The sequence below is a fragment of the Ambystoma mexicanum genome, chromosome 5q (assembly GCF_040938575.1).
Source record: "Ambystoma mexicanum isolate Mex_15411 chromosome 5q, UKY_AmexF1_1, whole genome shotgun sequence".
NCBI lineage: Eukaryota > Metazoa > Chordata > Amphibia > Caudata > Ambystomatidae > Ambystoma > Ambystoma mexicanum.
This window is the reverse complement of record NC_090933.1, coordinates 1,216,145,080-1,216,169,828: the sequence shown is the minus strand read 5'-3', so window position 1 is coordinate 1,216,169,828 and position 24,749 is coordinate 1,216,145,080. Positions and strand designations below refer to the sequence as shown.

The 24,749-nt window shown below is 46.8% G+C and overlaps 1 protein-coding gene across 3 annotated transcripts in view; it reads left to right on the top strand.

Moving 5' to 3' along the window:
- TSNARE1 (t-SNARE domain containing 1) overlaps positions 1-24,749 on the top strand; it is a 1,594,453-nt gene that overhangs the window by 667,511 nt on the left and 902,193 nt on the right. For all 3 annotated transcript variants that reach the window (XM_069621720.1, XM_069621721.1, XM_069621722.1), the window contains one exon: positions 12,974-13,051. In XM_069621720.1, coding sequence (XP_069477821.1) covers positions 12,974-13,051 — 78 coding nt within the window. The remainder of the gene's footprint in view (positions 1-12,973; positions 13,052-24,749) is intronic.

Genomic DNA, 24,749 nt, shown 5'->3' with positions numbered 1-24,749 from the left:
GCATTGTCCATTGAGAGTGTTAGGCTTTGGATGAAGAATACGATGAAGGGAATGGCAGATTAGAAAAACAAGCGATTTCATGGTTGCCCTGAACCAATATGATTCCTTTGAACATACGTTTAGATCTAGCTCGGTAGGGGTAGGGAGTCAAAGCTCGTAGGTGGAGATTGCCCCTGGGTCTTCCATTCATTATTGATGCCCACAACTATACATTTTGATCACAGAAGAAGGTACCAGGTGTTGTCATGGACAAGGGACATAGATGAGTCTCCTTCAATCCTTTCTTTTTGCGGAAGTGGTTATAGAGCGTCTGCAACCCCCAGTCCGAGATTGCAGTTTTGATTTCTTTTGTGAGCCCTTTTTTCACACAACATTTGAGCTGTGGTTTTCATGGGAGAGCTGATGGTGAAAGGAGAGGCGATCATATCCATTGCTTACCATAAGCGTAGCATCCGTGTCCTCATTGACAACATTCCAAATGATCCATTCTACTAACATTAGCTATATTCCCTTTGAGCATAATTCTGGGCACATGAGGTATTCTTGTGATACTAGGGCTACATTGCTCTTCATCGATAATGCACAGCATTACGTGTGATATTTGCCTGGTGTCATTCTGGCGGCAAATATAGGATGATCAGCCATCAGCCGAACGCTTTTGCTTCACTTGTAAAGTTCAATGATAGCTTGACTTGGACATCTATTGCAAGAACACCACATTGAATGAGTACTAACAAAGCGGGAAGCAATTAAGTTGCTGAATTTCTGTGCAAGTTATACCAATCCACATCGCAGTACGCAATTACTGCAGTGCCCAGGATTGAAATTAGGATTTGTTGACCAGGAGTTAAAAGCAGCTCCTGGGTACGTGGCATAACCCATTAGGCAGGAACACTACCTCTGTGGAACAAGGAGCTAGTGCATAGTGAGGAGCAAATTAACTTCCACAAGATGCACACTCTTCACATTTGTCCATTCTATATTATCCAGAATGCTTTAATTGCCTTTAGGTGTGTCCTTCATTCACCTTTTATACACATCCCTAAATCTACACAGTTGATATCACATGGCTATGTGTGTATGGCACCACTTGTCTGGGGAGTCAAAAGTAGCAACTGGCAGCTATTGGTTTCAAGCTAACCAGGCTCCCCTGGCTATAACCAGGAGCTAAATAACACCCAGCAATTTCAAACCCTGAGATGGAAACATAGAAATGTGTCCCTTATTTATGACTCTGAATGCTTTAAATGTCATATAGATGTGTCCTAATGTCCATGCATACATTGTCCCAAATGCACACAGTTAAATTCACACAGGTGTGGTTGTTTGGCATTAGTTGGTTTTGGCAGCCAAAGGTAGCTCTTGTTATCTGTTGGTGTCAAGCTAACGAGGGTCTTCTAGGTTGCAAGCAGGCGCTAATGCCCTCCTTAATTTCGAACCATGGAGCCGTGCAATGGGCATCTCAGAGACTCTGGCAATACACATGCTAGTACTGCGATATAAGGGAGTATAAGTATACGTTTAAGGAGACCTGCAGCAGAAACCTACAGGGTGAAAACCCACATTGAAAAATAGTGGCAACTTGTAAATGCAAACAAACTATGTGCGTTCAAGTGTAAGAGGATTTTAGAAAGGTGCAGGTGACCGACACAGGCAAGTGGATAGCGAAACTCCTATGTTATAACCAACCCATCAGGCATACAGAAGAGCAATCTTACAGTCACCCTCTTTTAGCAAGAGGATCCTACCAAGGGCTCAAGTATAGCATCAACTTCTGGAGTGCTTGAAACATCAAGGTTGCCTGTTTCCCAGATTACCTGGAAGATGCCCATTTCTGTTGCACGTCTAGCAAGGGGAAGCTAATTGGTGAATTCACAAGCATTAGATTGCATTTCCTTGCATCACCATACATATACGCTGGTTTAAGTGTAGCGGGCAATGGTAAACTGAGCTCAGCTCTCTGCCTATGGGTTATGGAGAGCTGTAGGCGTAGAGGCAAGATCTTGTGTACTCCTGCTTGAAAGGTGCCTACTGCTGTCGGGCTAGATTTCCTGTTCTTAGATAGGCCATCTACCACTGTTCCAGCGAGTAGAAGACTAGACCACAAATATGAAGGCACACAGGGGTAGCAAGAGGCCTTATGTGGAGCTCTGCTTCTTGAGCCCAGGCAAATGACGGCGGTAAGGGACACAGAGGTAACTCACGGAAGTGAGCAAACCTAGCCGGATGGTGGATTCTGGCGGTAGGGGAGCTGCAGGCCTGGTAAAAAAAGGGGTAAGAATTGATCGGAAAACTCTCCATACTCGGTAGAGGGTGGCGGTCCTTTGGGCCAGTCAGGTGGGTGCCTGCTGGCATTCCTACAGTGGGGGGGGAGAGTAGGTGGTCAGGTGGGGAATGAGGTGCCTCAGAGGACAAAGTGGTGGAAAAAGAACCGTGCAGGTGAAGCTTCCCTTAACGATGGAGAAGTAGGCAAGTGAAAGAGGGGTAAGAGAGTAATATTGCCACCATCTTGTGTGCGTTTATCACCTGGAAGTGGTGGGGGGAGGTCAGATAAGAGACTTTTCCCTTACCTGCCCCGGTGAGTCTGCTTGTCCCAGTATTATTTGGAGGTGTAAGGCATGGTTGGGTGTGTTTCCAGCACCTCAATAGTCTTCCCAGAATCAACATAATTAACTTGAAAAATTACTAATGTCCCAGCACTCGGTCCTTATCTAAAGAGTAGGGTTTAGTGTTAAGCTATAGAAATAGTACCAATGTCCAATGTCTCTGCACAGAATCATGAACTATAGCGTTTACATTACTGCACCCACTATGTCGAAATGACTACGGCTCTGCAGGAGTGCAGGGACGACTAGTGGCTATCGCGCCTATTCAGCCCTACACTACTACTGAACCAGCAGTAGTCCCGATCATAAAAGTGAAACGGGCACCGCCCAAAAGGTATGCCTCCTTCACCTTATTGGGTAGCGCATTGCGAGGACAGGCTAGATCTTCAGAAGGGTTCTGAGCTGATTATGAAACCAACAACCATAGTACAATCAAACCAACAACCAAATGTTCAGCTGTATCGCGCTGGAGAAGTCACCCGTCCGACACCAACAAAGACCACCTAACTATCGCCTCTCTTAACTACAAAGAAGCCATATTCCAGGCAAAGAAAGATACATATCACGGCTGCATCTTGGAAGCCAAATCCAACACTAAAGAGCTCTTCAAGATCCTCAAGGAACTTGAATCTCCCGCAACACCCCCAGATACCTGCATCAAAGACAGCTCCTGGTGTACTAACATTCAAGATGCCCTACTGGGCAAAATCACCACGCTCCAAGGCAAAATTACCACCAAACAATCATGCCTCCAAACAGACATCCAACCTCCTCCCACTCGCATCAGCCCCCCGCTCCCCTGGCTCTCTACTCTTAAGCCTTTCAGCTTCACAGCTCTCAGCACATCCGAGGTTGAAAACATCATCAACAAGCTTAAGCCAACCAACTGTCAAGGTGACATATTTCCAGCCTCAACCATCGAGGATGCGGCTCACAAACTAGCCCCCTTCATCAACACATACTTTAAAACAGGCATTGTCCCAAACAATCTAAAAGATGCTTGGGTCATTCCTCTACTTAAAAAACTCTCTCGACCCAAATATACCCACCAACTACAGGCCCATTACCACGGTCCCCTTTCTGCTCAAAATCCTTGATCAGGCAGCTTACCTCCAGATCCAAGAATACCTCGAATCCAATAAACTCCTCGGCCTCAGGCAATCAGGCCTCAGACCCAGACACGGGACAGAAACAGCCCTTATTGATCTGAAAACTCAAATCAAGGACCTCAAAGACAAAGGGAAACTTGCACTGTTGCTACTATTAGACCTATCCGCAGCCTTCGAGCTTGTCAACCACTGCATCCTTTTTCAGCACCTCTCCTCAACCGCTAATTTCTCAGATGCTACCTCCTCATGGATCAGATCTTTCCTCGACAACAGATCCATGCGAGTCCTCTCCACTTCGGCTGCCGCTGAACCTTCACCTGTTCATTACGGCATGCCTCAGGGCTCCTGCGTTTTCCCCTACACTTTACAATGTGTTCACCAAACCTCTCTTTAATATTCTTGACTATCTGGGTGTCAGCTACACAAATTATGCTGATGACACCCAGATACTCCTCCCTCTCACTGGAGAGAACTTGGCTGACACTAAATCAATGAATGACGTCTACCTGGTCATACAAGCCTGGATGGCTCAACATGAGCTATGCCTTAACGACAAGACGGAGCTCCTCATCCTCGGCTCACACTACCACCTCAGCAAACTAGATCCTGCTTTCAAGTCCCTTACAATTGATGGCAATATCATCAAGGTCTCTAAAGACACCAAAACCCTTGGAATCTACCTTGACTCCACTCTGTCCCTCTCCAGACAAACCAACTCTCTCATCTGCCTCTGCATACACGTGCAAACTGATCACCGCGTGTCGCCCCTTCCTCTCCACAGCCAACTGCATCATCCTAGCCAGAACCCTTATGTCCAAGATCAACTACTGCAATGCCCTCTACCTGGGTACTAGCCAGAGGAACCTAAATAAGCTGCAGGTCACTCAGAACAACGCCATCAGAGCAGCCCTTAACATCCCTAGAAACAACCACATCTCAGCCACCAGACGCAACATGGGCTGGCTCTCAGTAACCCAAAGAATCTCCCTCAAAACATTGACACTCACCCACAAGTGCCTCTCCAACCAAACTCCAACATATCTTTCCAATCGATTTGCACCTCGCACCTCCACTTGACCGCAGAGATCTGGATAAGCCAACTGCCTGTCCCTCCCTAAATTTAAGCGACAAAGCGGGCGGCTGTAGCTTCCCTGTTCTAGCAACCAAACTTTGGAACACTCTACCTCTCACACTCAGGTCCGAACCCTCCCCCCACGCCTTCAAACGCAATACTAAACTATGGCTCAGAACAGTGGCAACTAGCTCCGCTTCCTGTCCCATGTCTGAACTGCTATCTTTGCCACCCTATATATGACGTGTCTGTAATATTGTACATTTTTGTAAATTATTGTAAATAGAGACTATATGTTCATTATATGATGTATAATGCTGCCATTTATATACTTGCTGTAACCACAAAATATGCGCCCAGATGCCTCGAGGGCAAGGCGCGCTTTACAAATAAAGAAATTCAAATTCAAATGGTCCAAAATAAAATAATGTCAATCAAGTTTCTGTAAAAATATAGACTTTTTTAATTGATTTAGCTGATGTTCCTCAACTTTTCAATCATTCCTTACAAAACTTAAAATCAATCAAGTTAAAATTCATCAATTACATCATAACACAATAGTTCTAAAATCACAACTATACAAATCAAAACAGAAACGTCATCCATGTATCCTTGTATCCTGCCATCAGATCATCCAAGGATGAATTCAAGTCAAGATCAAGTTAGTTATCACTTGAACATATACATCAATATTTAAACGCTATAACGCATAATTCGTGTCTTATCAGAATACCACCTTGATGGCCCCATCCCATAATGGGAAGGGATACAATGGATGTGGAAGTTTATACTCCATTTCTTTGAAATAGTTAAGTTTCCTATATAGGACTCCCTGATTCAATGGGCAGACAAAGGCAATAACCGTTTCCTCTTACTCATTCAAATTCAATGCACTACGAAAATTCAATGTGGCAATGCAAATACTAATTAAGGGAGTTGATGGAATCATCTTCCATCTATTTTCTGGGATCATATTTCCAATAAATTCTAGATTTTAGCAAAGTATTTCTTTCTTAGCGCCATAAGAGCTGTACACGCCACAATTGCATGTTCTAATGTCTCTTTCAATGTAGACTTTTAATCAAACAAGAAAATGTAAACAAGCTAATTAGAAAACACTAGAAAAAGCTACCCCTATTAAAATGATCATTGGTAATGCCAACAGTTTGGGCTTTTGTGTATGCATGGCAAAGCCACTTGCCAGGCACTGTCATAGTGGTATTAACTGCCCTTTGATGGTATCAGGTGTAAAATGGTGTGAGTACTGCCCATCTAATATGGCAAATGCGTACTACTTGTACACAAGCCAAAACTGTTTGCTTTGTCACTGCTTATTTTAAACTGGACTTCAGTGACGGACGTGCAGTGTGCAAATAAATCGAGTGGCTGAAGGCAGACCTGGTTGACATTTTTATTATACCAGTACTGAGTTTACAACTCCAATGAAGTTATTAACTCTCAGACGGTTGCCTTGAAAAAACACTGACAGGCACTTTTGAGTGCAAAGTTTGGTACGGCTTGATCAAAGAGAGCTCAAAAAGAGTTCCCATGCAGAGGTTTTTAGGGCAGGAGGGGCAGGAACTGGGTGCAAATTACCATAGGGATTACCATGGCCATGGGCATTCAATACGTGGGCAAATAACCAAACATCTACAAGCTGTGTCCCTTCTCATATGCCATTTCTTCCTACCTGTACTCTAATGCAATAGTTTCGGCTTATAGGTGTTGCAAGCGACATCTAATAGCCTGAACTACAAACAAAAAGAAAACCGAGAATGCAGACTTGTATGAACAGCACTTTGGTAGATGAGCAGGTAATAGATTGGCAATAATTTCACTGGTCAAGCATATGTCTTTAAAGAGAGCAAGTTAGAGAAGGGGGAGGGTTCAAAAGTCACCATGATTCCAAAAAGTGGGACGCAGGGTTTCTTCACAGTACCTCTATTTTTGTTCTTTGGTGCTAAACAGCAACAAACTGGGCTTCTAGGTGCTTTTGCCGCTGTCAAGCCAGCATCGAAACATTACAGTCAATGCGATTCACTGGCAGTTGGTGTCGAGTCTGTTAAAAGGTGCAGACTCCTCATGGGTCTCGTTGGCGTTCAAGACTGAGATGAGTTACTAAGGTTTAGGGCTGCACTCAAGTTGGCGGTGAGACAATTGCTCTGCTGGGTCTTGTCTGCATTCGAGATGACGAGTTTGATGGCTTCCCGCAGTCGATATGGTGCTTAAGCTTGTCACTCTCAGATTGTTGAGCATTCATTAGGGTCCAGACTAGTCAATCCTCTTAAATGGGTCGAGCCAGCATCTAGAAGGCTCAAAATGCAGCAAATGGTTTGATGATGCGTATAGTACCAAACACAGCACTGCCCATCCTGAGGCAGCACAAAGTGTTCTCTAGGGCGGTCGATCTGACTCCAAGATGTCTTGAGGCGACAAAACAGAAATCCAGCTGCTTCTGGGCATTTGGGTTGCTGGGAATGCCATTCCTGGGGCAGCAATTCGAGTACTTCTGTTCTGCACTCTCGTTCAAGGGAGTTTGACTGTCACCTACCGGTGATCCTTTATCCGTAGTGAGCCGGGTCCTGGTTCCATTGAAAAAAGTTTCCAGTGCAGTGAGCCGCTGGCCCACAGCAATTTGACCCCCAATGTTCCCTGAGGATGGTTAAGGTACAGCACTCTTCTCTGTCTTGAATGCCTTTTGTGTTGACCTCTGTGGCAGAGGACCTTGGAGTAGGCTGTATTCGCAACAGCAGTCCAGTGAATCCTTCTTGTGTCTGCAAGATTCCAAAAATGAATAATTAAAGAGGGTGTGCCTCTTCCTTTATAAAGGCAAAATGCCACAAGGAATTGGTCCAAAGCCAAGCCTGCTTCAACAGGCTCAATGCAGGTTGTTGGCCTATGTCTTCTGTAATGCCTTGCCTGCAGGAAGTGGTTGGGATAGGAAATGGTAGAGTGCCATAACAGAAACCGAGATGACTGTACCATTCTCTTAGCCCATATCTCCTTTTCGGCTACTCGAACTCGCCCCATCCCAGGTTTTCCGACTTGAAAGGGAATCCAGTCGTCAGCACCCTGGTGTGAGGGGGGCTTTGATATGTTAGTACTGTCATTAAGGCACAGGTTACCATGAGATCTCCCGGGGGAGAATTCCTATGCCCGGTAGGAAGGTGTTGCCCTTTCTGAATGAGGATTAAAGAGACCGTACCCTGGTCATTGTTCCAAGTGGCAGCCATCTGTGCACCTCTCTTGCATTGCATCTCTGCCTCTTTAAAAAAAAAAAGAAAACAATTTTAGGTTGTGTGTATTTTTTACATCTGTGCATCTCTCTTGCATTGCACCTGTGCTAAAATTCGATTATTTTTGGTTGTGTAGTTTTTCATCTGTGCACCTCTTATCTCTTGATATTCTATTCCTTTCTCGATTGCATTCATGCCTTGTGGCTACTTCCACTTGGCCACCTGGTGAGTTTAGATAGAACTGCACTGTGTGGCCACTCTTCTTTCATTCATCGACTAACCTATGCTGCCCCTATGGCTCTCTCCATGCCTCCTATTTTCCCTAACTGCTACACTATCACATACCCCTCACCCCCGCTCTCTCACAAAGTCCGGTAGAAAAAAGCACAGAAAAGACATTGCGAGTGCAAACCCTGGTCTTCCCATCGCAGATAACTACGGCAGCGCTTCCTCCAGAGAGGTTTTCACTGATATCCTCTTCTCTGTCCCCTCTCCAGATCTATGGACTCCCCCATCTCATCTCCACTCTCTATCCTTCAACATCCTCTCGTTGCTTCGTTAAAGTCCATCACACAGGCACTATCCTGGTACAAGGTCCTCAACCCAACCTCCTTCTCTTTGACTGAATCCTGCCTTCTCTCATTAACTTCCTTCCTTCTCCTGTATCTCCCCCTGCTACTCCCTCTCTCTCTCTCTCTTTCCCTCCTCTGACTGGTGTACCACGCCCCTGTACACCACCTCAGAAAACCTTCAAATGCAGAGACCACCTCCATCTGGCTACTCGTAGCGCCCGCTCAGCCAACAAACACTCCGCCGACATCCGCCTTATCTTTGAAGACATTGGGCCTCATTACGACCCTGCCGTTCCGGTAACAACGGTGCTGGTAGGCTTACCGGCACCATTGTTACTGGACCGACAGATTACAAGTTTGCAGGCTGGATGCCCTACCTGGTGTTTACCATGCCACACCTATACCAATGCCCCCTGGTATGACTAACGTAACCCACAAAAGCTGGCTTCTGCTGGCGGGCAGGTTTCTTGCTGACCATGATAAAAAAGTCTTTATACCATTGTTTGGCACTTCTTATGGTGGTGTTGGGTGTTGCATCCCTCTGACAGAACCCAATTAGCAATTGATGTTAACAGAGAGATCGACACTGGGCTTCTAGAAAAAAGCGAATACTCCCATTGATTCCCTGCTCTGGCCCCAATGAGCCCAGTCTGTTCTCTAACCTTGAATAGCCCATTCTGCAACTCTCGTCTTGATACATGTTGCCAACGCAGGTGCGCAGTCTTCTAATTAGGTAATGGGATGAATAACTGTTTTAGAAAAAACATGGAAGGTCCTTTGTGCAGAAAATAATTTCTCACCAATAAATTCTACCATGGGTGCGAGGGCACTAACTTGTCATTGGGGACACTGTGTATGCAACCTAGCTTTGTATCTTGGGCAATATTACTACATGGTTCTTCGTGCAACTGGTGATCAAAGCTCTGTGTATTCATGTAGTTATCATCTGAAATGAAAATTGTTGCATCTCTAGTTTCAAGTCCTGGAAACAGTCAATTCTCACGGCTTCAGCTAACACCATCATATCCTTCCTTCTTTCCTTCCTTCTTTCCTGACCTTGGCTGTCTGGTGTTTTCCAAACGGAAGTGAAAAGGAAAACTTTTAACAAAGCAATTCTGCAGCTCTGAATGGGGGCCTTGTCTGAAAATGGCGATACCATTGCTCAATGTTACGAACAAACGAATGTGCTAATGTATACCCTGTTATATACATGCCACCCTTAATTGTGTCTCTATATCATCTGTGTATACAGCAACCTAAGGCTCCCTGAAGTGCAGCAAAGTTCCCTGAAGTGTGGCAAAACTAACTCTATTCTTCTTCTATCCATAATCTACAAAACAACATCCCAGTTGTTCAAACAAAGAAGTCCAAAAAACCTTTACTAAAAGAATCTTCTTAATGAATATTTCCACTCTAGCTTGCGAGGTCTGGGAGGCGTTGTGACATTGCATCTGCTCTACCTGCACCATCACGTTTGCATGACCTAGTGTGGAGTTTGGCCTGGCAGATCCGAGGTCTGTGTTCCTGCCATGAGCGCCCTGTGCACCATGGCCTTGATGTAGTTCTGATGGTTCTCTGGGCCTTCACAGCAAAGATTTTCTGATGGATGCCCAGCCAACATGCCATACATAGGCTGGAAAGGAATCCTGCTTTCCCACAGGACTGCCCTGATTATTGCGATGCTGTGTAGAATGTATTCTGTTCTCATTGAAGCTGCCCGTAGCTTTCCCACGGGACTGCCCTGATTATTGCGATGCTGTGTAGAATGTATTCTGTTCTCACTGAAACTGCCTATAGGTTTCCCAGAGGACTTCCCTGATTATTGCGATGCTGTCTAGGATGTATTCTGTTCTCATTGAAGCTGCCCGTAGCTTTCCCACGAGACTGCCCTGATTATTGCGATGCTGTGTAGAATGTATTCTGTTCTCATTGAAGCTGCCCATAGGTTTCCCAGAGGACTGTCCTGATTATTGCGATGCTGTGTAGAATGTATTCTTTTCTCATTGAAGCTGCCCGTAGCTTTCCCACGAGACTGCCCGGATTATTGCGATGCTGTGTAGAATGTATTCTGTTCTCATTGAAGCTGCCCGTAGGTTTCCCACGGGACTGCCCTGATTATTGCAATGCTGTGTAGAATGTATTGCAATGCTGTGTAGAATGTATTCTGTTCTCATTGAAGCTACCCTATCGTTCCCACAGGACTGCCCTGATTATTGTGATGTTGTGTAGAATGTATTCTGTCCTCATTGAAGGTGCCCGTATCTTTCCCACAGGACTGCCCTGATTATTGCGATGCTGTGTAGAATGTATTCTGTTCTCATTGAAGCTGCCCGTAGGTTTCCTAGAGGACTGCCCTGATTATTGCGATGCTGTGTAGAATGTATTCTGTTCTCATTGAAGCTGCCCGTATCTTTCCCACAGGACTGCCCTGATTATTCTGATGCTGTGTAGAATGTATTCTGTCCTCATTGAAGGTGCCCATAGCGTTCCCACAGGACGGCCCTGATTATTGCGATGCTGTGTAGAATGTATTCTGTTCTCATTGAAGCTGCCCGTAGGTTTCCTAGAGGACTGCCCTGATTATTACGATGCTGTGTAGAATGTATTCTGTTCTCATTGAAGCTGCCCGTAGCTTTCCCATGGGACTGCCCTGATTATTGCGATGCTGTGTAGAATGTATTCTGTTCTCATTGAAGCTGCCCGTAGCTTTCCCACGAGACTGCCCGGATTATTGCGATGCTGTGTAGAATGTATTCTGTTCTCATTGAAGCTGCCCGTAGGTTTCCCACGGGACTGCCCTGATTATTGCAATACTGTGTAGAATGTATTGCAATGCTGTGTAGAATGTATTCTGTTCTCATTGAAGCTACCCTATCGTTCCCACAGGACTGCCCTGATTATTGTGATGTTGTGTAGAAAGTATTCTGTTCTCATTGAAGCTGCCCATAGGTTTCCTAGAGGACTGCCCTGATTATTGCGATGCTGTGTAGAATGTATTCTGTTCTCATTGAAGCTGCCCGTAGCTTTCCCATGGGACTGCCCTGATTATTCTGATGCTGTGTAGAATGTATTCTGTTCTCATTGAAGCTGCCCGTAGCTTTCCCACAGGACTGCCCTGATTATTGCGATGCTGTGTAGAATGTATTCTGTTCTCATTGAAGCTGCCCGTAGCTTTCCCACGGGACTGCCCTGATTATTGCGATGCTGTGTAGAATGTATTCTGTTCTCACTGAAACTGCCTATAGGTTTCCCAGAGGACTTCCCTGATTATTGCGATGCTGTGTAGGATGTATTCTGTTCTCATTGAAGCTGCCCATAGGTTTCCCAGAGGACTGTCCTGATTATTGCGATGCTGTGTAGAATATATTCTTTTCTCATTGAAGCTGCCCGTAGCTTTCCCACGAGACTGCCCGGATTATTGCGATGCTGTGTAGAATGTATTCTGTTCTCATTGAAGCTGCCCGTAGGTTTCCCACGGGACTGCCCTGATTATTGCAATGCTGTGTAGAATGTATTGCAATGCTGTGTAGAATGTATTCTGTTCTCATTGAAGCTACCCTATCGTTCCCACAGGACTGCCCTGATTATTGTGATGTTGTGTAGAAAGTATTCTGTTCTCATTGAAGCTGCCCATAGGTTTCCTAGAGGACTGCCCTGATTATTGCGATGCTGTGTAGAATGTATTCTGTTCTCATTGAAGCTGCCCGTATCTTTCCCACAGGACTGCCCTGATTATTCTGATGCTGTGTAGAATGTATTCTGTCCTCATTGAAGGTGCCCATAGCGTTCCCACAGGACGGCCCTGATTATTGCGATGCTGTGTAGAATGTATTCTGTTCTCATTGAAGCTGCCCGTAGGTTTCCTAGAGGACTGCCCTGATTATTACGATGCTGTGTAGAATGTATTCTGTTCTCATTGAAGCTGCCCGTAGCTTTCCCATGGGACTGCCCTGATTATTGCGATGCTGTGTAGAATGTATTCTGTTCTCATTGAAGCTGCCCGTAGCTTTCCCATGGGACTGCCCTGATTATTGCGATGCTGTGTAGAATGTATTCTGTTCTCATTGAAGCTGCCCGTAGCTTTCCCATGGGACTGCCCTGATTATTGCAATGCTGTGTAGAATGTATTCTGTTCTCATTGAAGCGGCCCGTAGCTTTCCCACGGGACTGCCCTGATTATTGCAATGCTGTGTAGAATGTATTCTGTTCTCATTGAAGCTACCCTATCGTTCCCACAGGACTGCCCTGATTATTGTGATGTTGTGTAGAAAGTTTTCTGTTCTCATTGAAGCTGACCATAGCTTTCCCACAGGACTTCACTGAATTATTGTGTTGTGTACAATGTATTAATGTAGAGTGTTTTCTGTTCCCATTGCAGCTACCCAGATCGATCCCACAGAACTCCAGGAAATCTTTCAAGAAACCTCCACCAACGTCTTCAGAATCAACTCGAATGGTATGTACAGTAACATGAAAAAGTAGCAATTGTAAAAGCAAAGATCCCCCAGCACATGTTGGTGTGATGCCCCGGCATTTAATGCGCCCTGAACACGCGGCAGTGTGTACGTGCAGGGTGCTTCTCACGTAAGGACATATTCCTCCATGCGTCACAGTGAAGAGGCTGCATTTCCCCTGGCACTTGTATTGCTTCTGTTTTTAATAGTGCCATCGCTTCTGCTAAGGTGCCAGAAATAATGAAGAGCGGCATGCGTTACACTGATGTATTCTGATATGCTACTGTACCGACATGCTGTAAAATGTCACAGCGTTGGCATCAATCCCACAAACGATTTCCCCATTGCCATTTCAATTTCCACGGGGTGCCATCTTCCTGGATTTGCTCAATACCCTTCATGTTCACCTCTGTACCATGTACAGTGAAATGCTGCCACTGAGCTGGGCCACTCTTTGACGAATATCAGTGAATGCCAGCAGTGGACGCCATCCACACGCCTCGTCTTCGCCCGAGGCCCTTTTCAAATATCCAGACTATGTTTTTCATACCTGTAAGTCTGAGACTGAGGGCAGCCTTCAGAACCCTTTACCGCAGCCAGACTCCTGTAACATGGACGGTGTGACCAAACCCCACCCTCTCTATGAAGCCAATCCTGCATGTGGGTGTGACCTACCAAAGCCCACCCTCTCTGAGGCCATTCCTGAATGTGGGTGTGACCTACCAAACCCCACCCTCTCTGATGCCATTCCTGCATGTGGGTGTGACCTACCAACCCCCACCCTCTCTATGGAGCCATTCCTGCATGTGGGTGTGACCTACCAAACCCCGCCCTCTCTATGAAGCCATTCCTGCATGTGGGTGTGACCTACCAAACCCCACCCTCCCTGATGCCATTCCTGCATGTGGGTGTGACCTACCAAACCCCACCCTCTCTATGAAGCCATTCCTGCATGTGGGTGTGACCTACCGAACCCCGCCCTCTCTATGGAGCCATTCCTGCATGTGGGTGTGACCTACCAAACCCCGCCCTCTCTATGAAGCCATTCCTGCATGTGGGTGTGACCTACCAACCCCCACCCTCTCTATGGAGCCATTCCTGCATGTGGGTGTGACCTACCAAACCCGCCCTCTCTATGAAGCCATTCCTGCATGTGGGTGTGACTACCAAAGCCCACCCTCTCTATGGAGCCATTCCTGCATGTGGGTGCGACCTACCAAACCCGCCCTCTCTAGGAAGCCATTCCTGCATGTGGGTGTGACCTACCAAAGCCCACCCTCTCTCTGAAGCCATTCCTGCATGTGGGTGTGACCTACCAACCCCCGCCCTCTCTGAAGCCATTCCTGCATGTGGGTGTGACCTACCAAAGCTCACCCTGTCTATGGAGCCATTCCTGCATGTGGTTGTGACCTACCAAACCCCGCCCTCTCTATGAAGCCATTCCTGCATGTGGGTGCGACCTACCAAACCCGCCCTCTCTATGAAGCCATTCCTGCATGTGGGTGCGACCTACCAAAGCCCACCCTCTCTATGTGGATGTGACCTACCAATCCGCACCCTCTCTATGAAGCTATTCCTGCATGTGGGTGTGACCTACAGTCCTTGATGTATCACCGTTTCACGCATCCCTACACAATGTTCTTCATTAGGTTAGGTTGAACACTTTCATATTGTACTGCTGCTTCCACTTTCCAGTGTTCTTTATCAACTAGAGTTTGACAGTGATTCATCCCCATAGAAATCAAATCTCCAGCACCCTGCATCTGCTGCCTCTGGCAGGCGTCCTATTGGGCTGTTCCCTTGGTGCAAGCCATACTCCAGAACACCGGCAATCACCCACATCTACTTTCGGGTTCACAAGTCAATGGTTTTCATGGGGCCCTCCCATAGTCCAACTCCCTTTTCCGTAGTACCCACAGTGTCTTTGCAACACACCATGATCATATGTGTGGGCCGATTCACCTACCCTTTGCTGTAGCTCTGCACCTTAATCCTAGTTCTGTCTTTAAGCTGACCCATGCATCCCATATTCTGACTTTAACCTGGTGTCTTCAGGTGCATCCCACTATATTACCCCAATTTTGCCCTCCCCCCAATCTGCGAGGAAGCAAACTCTGCATGAGCATTTCTAAGCTATAAAGTTTCTGTTGTTCTCTCTGCCATGTTGCTGGGATTTCCCCTATCAATGTACATACTATTTGCATCACAGCCCCAGTCTGAAGTAAGCCAGAGAGCTCTTGATAATTTCACAACGAATCGGTCAGCGTGGAATAAGAGACAACAAGTGGAATAAACCACAGTAGCAAATGATTTTGCAAGATACTGGACAGAGCAAACAGGAAAGAAGTTGGAGGCAAACAGTAATACCACTCCCAAGAATAAATCCAAGGCCATCAGCAACTTGTTTGATAAGATCAGCAACATCTGCTAAATCTCGATGCTAACACAAATGCAGAGAATGCCTTGTCCAACACAGCATGGACAATGACAACATAGACTACTTTTGAAACACTGCATCTCAGTGTTAGGACCCTTGCATCCCTCAGAGCAACGTCCTTCTCTGAAGACACCTTGCCAGGCCCTGTCTTCAGGACACTCTCCATGGAAGCCCAAATCATGAAACTAAACGCATTCCCTCACCCAGGGGATTTTTGCTATCACTCTTCCCAGTTCAAAAGCCAGTGCTGGACATTAAGTACCCCAGCAACAACCACACCATCCACACAGCTTCATTTTTTTAGCAAAATACCTAAGAGCTGTGACGACCAAACTTAAAGTACATGTCAATGCCATCTGTGTCCTAAAGACCTATCAGTTAGGCTTCAGATACAGCAGAAGATAGTCCCATTCTAAGTCGTATACGAAGTGGTATACAATGCAACATCCTCCACCCCTGATAATCCTCTTTCGCTCTGCAGCCATTAGGACTATCAATGCCTCCTGAACATACTGCACAAACACATGGGCATGATAGGAGAGTTCTGTTAGTTCACCTCCTACAATGAAGGCCACCATATTTCTCTTGATGGATAGTGCCAGATCCCCACATCTACTTGTCACCAGTGGGCTCCATTCTTTCACTCCGAGTCTTTAATCCCAACATGGAGGCACAGAAAATTCGCCTTGACAACCACAGCTTCAAAACCCACCAATTGTCCTATTGGCCGGGGCACAAACACGGACCAATAGCCGCAAAGCTGAAGATATGATAAACAGTCAGGAAGGAAAAGAGTCATGCAAACATAGAAGGGTTTCCTACCAGCATAGACAAGCAACAATGATTGCGAACAGAAAAGGGCAGGGTGTCCAGCTAAAACGAACATGTCTAATTCCCACTTAGGGTGTAGACAGAATAGTCCTATGATTTTCTGCAATGTCGGTGGGGGGAGGGTGTTCGCCTTCTGAGCATGTTGCTAGTATAGTTCCCCACTGAATGCTCATGGAAAGGAGCAGGAGTGGGCCTTCTGTGCCTGGACATTAAGGGTGCGGGTTCAGCAGGAAGAGAACAGTGATTGCCTCCTCAACCAGGAAGCCATTAATAAATATGGCACTGTTGACACTACAGAGATGCCACAAAGGGTAGGGACAGAGATTGCCTGCTGAAAATCCCAGCAGCCCAACTCATGAACATGAAGAGTAACATAAACCTTAATACACATCTCCAGGGAAAGAAAAGGAAGTCAAAGTGAACAAGATTTAAGACTGAGAACAGGGAGTGAGGGCGCAAACAAGAGAACTGTAAACTAAGCATGCATGAATCACCAGGTCCTGCTGCATCATCTATAAGGCAATCGCCCTCACTTCACCCAGCTATCTTGTGGAGTAGCTCAGCATCTCCAGCAGACAGCGCGCCACCAGAAGCCAGGACATGTGCAGACTTGAAATCTGCTGCTGTAAAAATGAAAGAACCAGAAAACAATCCTTCTCTGCCTATGACCCAAGACTATGGAACCACCTTCCCTGTTAGCATCAGACTTGCCCCTACGCTCCTACAATTCAGAAAAAAACTCCAGAACCACCTCTTCAACAATTCTCTCCTTAACACCTAGGCCATCACGTCAAACCCCTGCACCACCTGACTTGCTAGATGCCATCCACCCGGCTTGTGGGATGTTCTACCCATGCAACCGAGCCCTACCACAAAAATACTGTGCATTACTGGCATGGAAAACATCATGATGGCCAGAACTCCCCAGAAAATGCACAGGGAAAACATGAAGAATAGGCTGCCACCCATTTTTGCCTATGTTGTGAGCACAGGAGGGCACTGCCTAAAACCACCATTGGGCTACACACACAGTAGCCTGAAACAATTGGGAATGGCAAGGCTGATTGCCAAAAGCAACCCAGAGCTGTTGGGAATTAATTTTCTTGATGTCAAAAAGTTGCTAAAATCATGGGGGTGCAGTACCAGCTTTGTCCACAAACCGCGCTAGCGGTCTAAACTCTGACAGGAGAACTGCTACTTCAGAAGCTAATCAGCCTCCTGAGACAGCTGGAAACTTCAAAGGCCCGCTGGTTAATTAAAACTCTTAGCCCCCTGCTGTTCCCAGAGACAATCTGATTGCATTAATAGGCCAAGAGGCTGGGAAACCTTCTCACCTCAGAGACCCATCCAACAGCCCAGGAAATCACAGGGTTCTGTTAATCAAATGCAGAGTGACCCCCTGGTTTGTTGACCTCAGCCTGCTGGACCCAACACAATAGACCCTTGCAATTGAATGGGGTATGTTGATTTTCAGTGTGGACTGTAAACGGAGCACTGCCTCGAAGGAGAGTCATGTGTTTCCCGACTCCCAAGTTTCTGGGGGCGGACTCAGACACTTTTGTGGAATCATATTGCAGCAAATATATCTTTAATTGAAATGCTTCTAAAATATTGTATTAAGCTCACAAAAATGTGCAATTTGGAGAACCTTAATCTAAGAAATGTACCCACAATTCAAGACTTGATTCAACTTTGTACCATGTTCTGAAGCAAAACCCCGCTATTTATTGATATTACAGACACTGGGTTTATGCTAGAGACCTAGTAAATTACTGGACTGTGTGTAGAAGGAGGGTGTACATTTGTGTAATTTTTGATACGGATTTAACATTGGTAAACCAACTAAAAACGAAAATAAGTTGTCATTTTTGAATGCAAGCCCCCAGGAAGATCAGAGTTGGGCCAGAATGTACATTAAGTAATCTGTAATATGTACATGTAATGTCAAACAACTGTGTATCTGGGAAATATGTGTAGTTATGAAAAATGATTGCTAAAGCAAAAGTAAAGGGGCGTTCTTCAATAGATCATGAATGGCTGACATCACTCTGACACACCATTTCCTTCCCCCAATCAAGGAAGAGAGGAGGAACTGGCCAATGATGAGTTGAGAGGGTTGGGCATGCAGAATTAGCTGACCCACCCACTTTCTAAACACATAAAAAGAGCCACTGGACGCCAGATAGGACTTTTCTTTTTCACTTTCTGCGGAGCATTTTGACAGACAACTCCACATCCTGATTTCAGACTTCACATCCAGAAACTCCAAGAACTCTAGAACCCAACAGCTGAATTCCTATCAGCAGGCCTTCAAAACCTAGCAACCAAACCAAACTATTCAGACAGCCGGGCTGAGCTGTCTGATTCTGGCTAAAACCCTGTGCCAGAAACACCCAGAAAGCAGAGCTGTACCCAGAACCATAGACCAGACCGCCGTGCAGTGCCAAGAACTTTTGTCAGGACCAGAGATCCAGACCACTGTGCAGTGCCGCTAGCATAGCTGACCCAGATCGCTGTGAGCAGAACCATGCAGAGATTGACCGTGGCGAGAGAACTGCCAGGATTCCAGTCAAACCGGTTGACCCGATCCGTGACGAAGTCGCATTCCTGTCCAAAATCTAGTGTGAGTACTTAGCTAGGATTGTGCCAGAACTAATACCTTAGTTTAAAATAATCTAATTCAAACTATTTTGACCTATTTAGAACTGCCTCATAGGAATCGTGTGTGTCTTTCTGTAAATTCACAGCTGCAAGCTGTCATCTGTCATTTTGAGTTTTACTTTAAAATTTCAAATCCGAAAAACTACCTTTACTAAATCGTCCGTATCTCCGTTTGTGCTAGGAGCGAGTTTTAGCTGTCATTTTAAAGCTTAGAATCTAAGCTTTCCAACAAGGATGAAACCGACTTGCTACTCCTTATAGTGCCTCCGTAATCGCGCCCGACACACTCGGAAAATTGGCCGCGATTTGACATTTTGCTTCATTTTAGCCACGGGTAAAAATATTTCTTTGCTTCCATCCCTGAAATCTGTTTTCAACCTAATAACCATCCCTGAATCATTGATTGATAGGGCTGGCCTGAACTGATTCAAAGTATCTATTACCTACCCTGAAACCCCGATAGGGAATTAAAAGCATTTTTAGCATATTTTTCACTTAATTGCAACCACATCAAAGTATATTGCCTGTGTTTAAAACTCCTACCCGTTTTGCTCTAAGCTTGCTAGGGAGGAACTGAATTATATTTGATTGCATTCCTGAGAACTGTGCGCTTTCCTTCCATCTCTTTACATTGCATAAGGGGGGGGGGGTGAATTGCTACCAGGGGGAAAAGGGATTACATTGTTTTGGTTGAAATCATATCAAGTTTATTTTCTGTACTGCATTTTCATTCATCATTGCAGTGTCCTTGAAGCCATAAAAGCATTCTCTGCTACTTTATCCTCTCTATATCACTTCTAAGCCATTAAAAAGAGTGTACCACTATAACATTATCCATTGTTGATCAACATCATATTCTCAAGTGCGATATCAAATATTAATTCATTATAAAAGTGTGATATATATATATTGTTTAATTTTCAAATAAACCTTTTAAATTTGCAAAACAAACTTACTTCTTGGCTCAGTGGGGTCAGGGGGATTCTAAGAGAGGGGTGTTATATAAGGGTTGTCATCCAGAGTACACGAACTGGACATAAAAAATATATAAATAAGGGCTTCCCTTGAGCAATCCCAGACAAGCACTGACTTAGTGGGACTGCTTGATTGGAGTCTTTAACACTCTCCTCCCTATCACCTTGAACAGCTGTACCCCTTATGTGTGTCCATCTAGATTCTACCAACGCTGTACATCTGTTCTGTTGTTACCTCTGAAGGGCGCTCATATTAGTATCTGTAGTGTCGTATACCTCTGTAAAGCGCTCAGTTGCTCCTCGAAACTAGGTCTGCGCTCTATAAGTACCATAATAATAATAATTCTAATTTTAAAAAAACAAGTGTACTGTGGACTGGACAAGCAGACAGGAAGTATGGACTGGAATAAAGGAACTTTAAATTGAACACACTAGGATTAAGGAAACTCTGGACAAGAATAATGGGAACAGAACTTCAGACTTGTAACCAGGAAACTATGAACTGAAACTCTGGTCAGGAATGACAAGAACCAAACACAGACTGTCATAAAGCAAACTCTGGACTGTGATTAAGGAAACTATGGACGGATAACACAGACTTATGGGACGAGACCAAAGAACTATAGTGGGGGAACAAGAGAATTGATGACAGTGAGCAAGAGACTGCAGGCAGAGAAGCAGGGGTGTTGCATGGCTAGGCACACAGTGTTGCAGAGCAAAGGACACAGTGTTGCAGGGCAGAAGACAAAGGGACAGGCAGAAAAGCAGGACAGAGGAGAAGGGCAACTGCAGATGGCAAGCACAGGGTTGCAAGGCAGATTGGACCGTGCAGCAGGATAGGGGGCACAAGAAATAGAACTGGAGCATTTATATAGGAAACAGGAACAGCAGGACACAGGAGCAACAGCACACAGCTGAAAAACTCAATTCACCCAAAGAGAGGTAAGGTGAGACTCTTTGCTAAAGCACTGTGCTCCTACAGGTGGCTGCTTAATTAAGGACAGACCCTGGGATAAAGTAGGCTCATTAGCAGCATACAAATCGCCACACCTGAAGTTAATCTGCCTCCTCCCTCTCTGGATCTTGGAATGTAAAAGCAGTACGGACTTATAGGGATGCTGAGAATTAGCATTTCCAGGCAGCTGCATCGAAATAGCCACATTTCTAGGAAATGCCAAAAGGTGCATTATGGGACATGTAGTTTGTGCAATGTCATCCGGAAGATCCAAAACCTTCCGAAGGGAATGTAAAGTCAGGAATACAAATAGGCATTATGATGATGAATTGTGAGGCCCAGTTAGTCCAGAGTAGATGCCCTTCTGGCGTTCAAGCGGCATGGTCGTGACACGAATGCATAGAAGATGCACAACTCTACCACATACTCATATGTCCAGTGTCCTCCATCCATGTCGGAGTCCCCCACCATGGGGATGGTACCACAGTGAAACATTGGCAGTGAAACATTGAGCTTCCCCTTTAAATTTAGTACAGTGTGCAGGGGCGTGGCCTCGGGCGTGGGACCTCCCCGCCGAGGCACCGCCCTCCGGTGCCTCACCTCAGTCCTTTTTTCTGCATGGACCGTGTCGGAACTGACGGCCAGCGTGCAGACTTTTTTTAGCTTTCCACTTGCTCCCCTTCTTCCTTTTTTAAATTTTATTTAACTTCCCCCGGCGCCTCGGAGGGCTAGTCCTCTAGGCATCCAGCAACTAGCCAGGACCGCTTCTTCGAGCGCTTCCTCCTTCTCATGCGTCCCCCTCATTTGACGGGGCTCCAGAAGGATATAGTGAAGAAGGTGATCCAACAGGTGGTGCCTCCCCAGCCTTCTCCTCTGGATCCCCTGCCAGTTCCTCCAGCGCTACTGGTGCCTGTGCTGGGCCCTCCCCTGGTCCAGGCCCTACCGGTTGTCCAGATCCCTCCACCTCCTCCTATACCACCAACGCCTCCCCCTCAATGGCTGTTGGACCTGTCTTCGGCTCTGGACCAGGGTGGGGGGCCCCGCCGGCCCCTGTGTCCCAGGGCCTCGACTCCCCTCGGTCTGTAAAAAAAGGGGGAGGATGGATGGCGTTGATGACGACGCCCAGGACGAACCCTTGACATCTGTTAAGGCTTTTCATGACCGCCTTCAGGGCCTGGCAGAGTTCTTGTGGGTCCCTCTGCCCGAAGAAGCCCCCCACGAGTCATGGGTGCTAGCAGAGGTTTTGGGAAAACGCACCATGATACGGTCTGGAATCCCTCTTCAGAAGGATGGTCCTGCAGGTGGCAACAAAGGTCTGGGAGAAGCCCAGGGCCAACACCCAGATGAACAAGAAGTTGGACAGCAGGTTCAGGGTGATGGACGGGGAGCCAATGTTCCTGGCCTCCCACCCGCAGCCATATTTATTCGGTGCTGGCTGCGGCCTCATTATATTCTAAACCATCGTCTTTGTCGTCTTCACTTGTCTTTCCAAGGAGTACTAGGTCCTCGAGTCTTTGGGCAAACGCTGTTATGCATCTGCAGCAAGCCAATTCTGAGGCCCTTTTAGCCGCGTCTAACCACGAGCTTGGGGCATTTCTGCCTAACCACCCTTTGGAGAGACAAGCCTCCTTCAAGGCCGGTCTGGCAAATGCCCGGGCCATTGCACTGGACCTTATAGACTCTTCAGTCTCTCATATCGCCTGTGCCAGCAAAGGGCTGTCCCTGGGTGTCGAGATGGGAATGACGGCATCCATGCCACGAAGTGTTCATCTGACATGCAAGTGCGGATCCTCTTTTATTCATCAACCAATGAGTTGACAAAGAAGAAAACCTCTGCTCAAACCCCCAGGTCCTTGGCCATCCTGACAAAGCCAGGCCAGAAATACTTCGCTCAGTGTCCGTGCAGGACCAAATTCAAATGCTTTCACCAGCTTCAAGGGTTTCTGGGACCACAGTACGTGGAGGCCTGACAGGCCCCCCAGTGATAACAGGAGGAAGCTGCAGAGGACATCGCACATTTTTTTCCTCTCCCCCCTCCTCGGCGCTTGCCTCCGACGCAAAGAAACAGCGACGTAAAGGTTGGTGAACACAACTCTCCAGTGGGGGGGCCGTCTGGCTCTTTGCCAGGACAGCTGGAAGCATCTTTTAAAGAATTGGTGGATCCTGTCTATAGTCTCTTTTGGCCTGAACTCGGCCCCTTGTGTCTTCACCAAGTTGTTGAACGCTGTGGCGGGTCACCTTTGCTTGGAGGCCCGTCACTTATACCCCTATGTGGACGACTGGCTGGTGAGGGCGGTACCACCCGTGGGGATAATACACTCCTGCCAGAGATTGCTGGATATTCTTTATCAACTGAGGTTCTCCCTCATCAAGAGGAAGTCACAGTTGTGTCCCTCCCAGGATCTGGTCTACTAGATGTGCATTGGAACACGGCCGTTCTTCAGGTGTTCCCCCGTGCCTGAGAGGCTCCTCTCCCTTCAAAAAGCAATACAGTACTTTCTGGCCAGCTGGACCACCTCAGCATGGTGGTTCCAGCACCTTCTGGGGCTGATGGCCTCCTGCGTGCTCACTCTACAGCATGCTCACCTCAAGATGAGGGGCACCTACAACTCCACCTGGAAGCTAATTGAGATCAGGAGACCGGCTCTCAGTCAGACAGGTTCCTAATGCACCAGCTCCTCCTGCCCATCTTTGCTGGTGGCTAATGGACGGCAATGTTTCAGTGGGAACCCCTTTCACCTGACCGGAGCCTACCCTGGTGATGATGACAGACTCCTCTCTTTCGGGCTGAGAGACTACTCGGAAGGGCTATGCGATTCATGGCTTCTGGTTCAGTGTGGAAGCCCTCCTGCATTTCAATCCGCTTGAGCTCATGAGCACAGGGCAGAGGGCCTAGCCCTCAAGGCGTTTCTGCCCCTCCTCGGGGACAAATCTGTTCTAGCCAGTACGGGCAACTCTACTACAATGTTTTACCTGAACGAGTAGGGTGGCATCACCCCCACCCCCCTGGTGCCCTCTGTATGAAGGCATTATCGATCTGGGAATGGGCCCTGACGGAGGGGGGTTTTGATTTAATCAGTCTACCTCTCGGGGGACAGCAATGCTCCAGCGGACCCTCCGCAAGTTCCAGGCTTCGTTGTACTGCAGCCTCCACCTGATTGCACCCAACTGGCCTTCGAGAGCCTAGTTTTCAGTTCTGCTGCAGTTGTGCTCCCTGGGTCATGTTCACCTTCCGATCCTCAACAATGGCTTCCTGATGCAGGGCGGGGTAGTGGAACATCTGGACCAGGCTGGCGCAGGCAGCCTGGTTCCTGACCAGCAAAGGCTTCAGCGTGCTCAATTTTCAGAGGACAAGTGGGGGCCAGGAGGCCCTCCACTCGGTCCCACTATAAGAGTAAATGGACTAGATTCTGCCATTGGGCTTTTAACAAGGGTCTCGATCCTGTCACCTGTTTTCTGGACAAGATAAGGGCTTTTTCAGCACACCTAGCTCGTTCAGGTGGATACTTGCTGCACTTATTTGGCGGCCATTGGGGCTTACAAGAATCCCCCGGGGGATGTGTTTTCTGCGGTCAACCCGGTAGTTAAGGCCCACCTCAAGGGGTTGTCTAGGATTTTTCCTCCGGTGCATAGGCCACATTTGGTCTGGGACCTTAATGTGGTTCTTGCAACTTTGCAGCGCCAACCTTTCGAACCGATGGCATCTGTAGACATTCGGCTGGTGATGCCAACGACTGTTCTACTGGTAGCTCTCGCCTCTGCACGCAGGTTCAGTGAGCTGCAGGCGTTGTTTTTTGTGCAAGCTCTTCACCACATTTCACAACAACAACGTCATCTTCTGC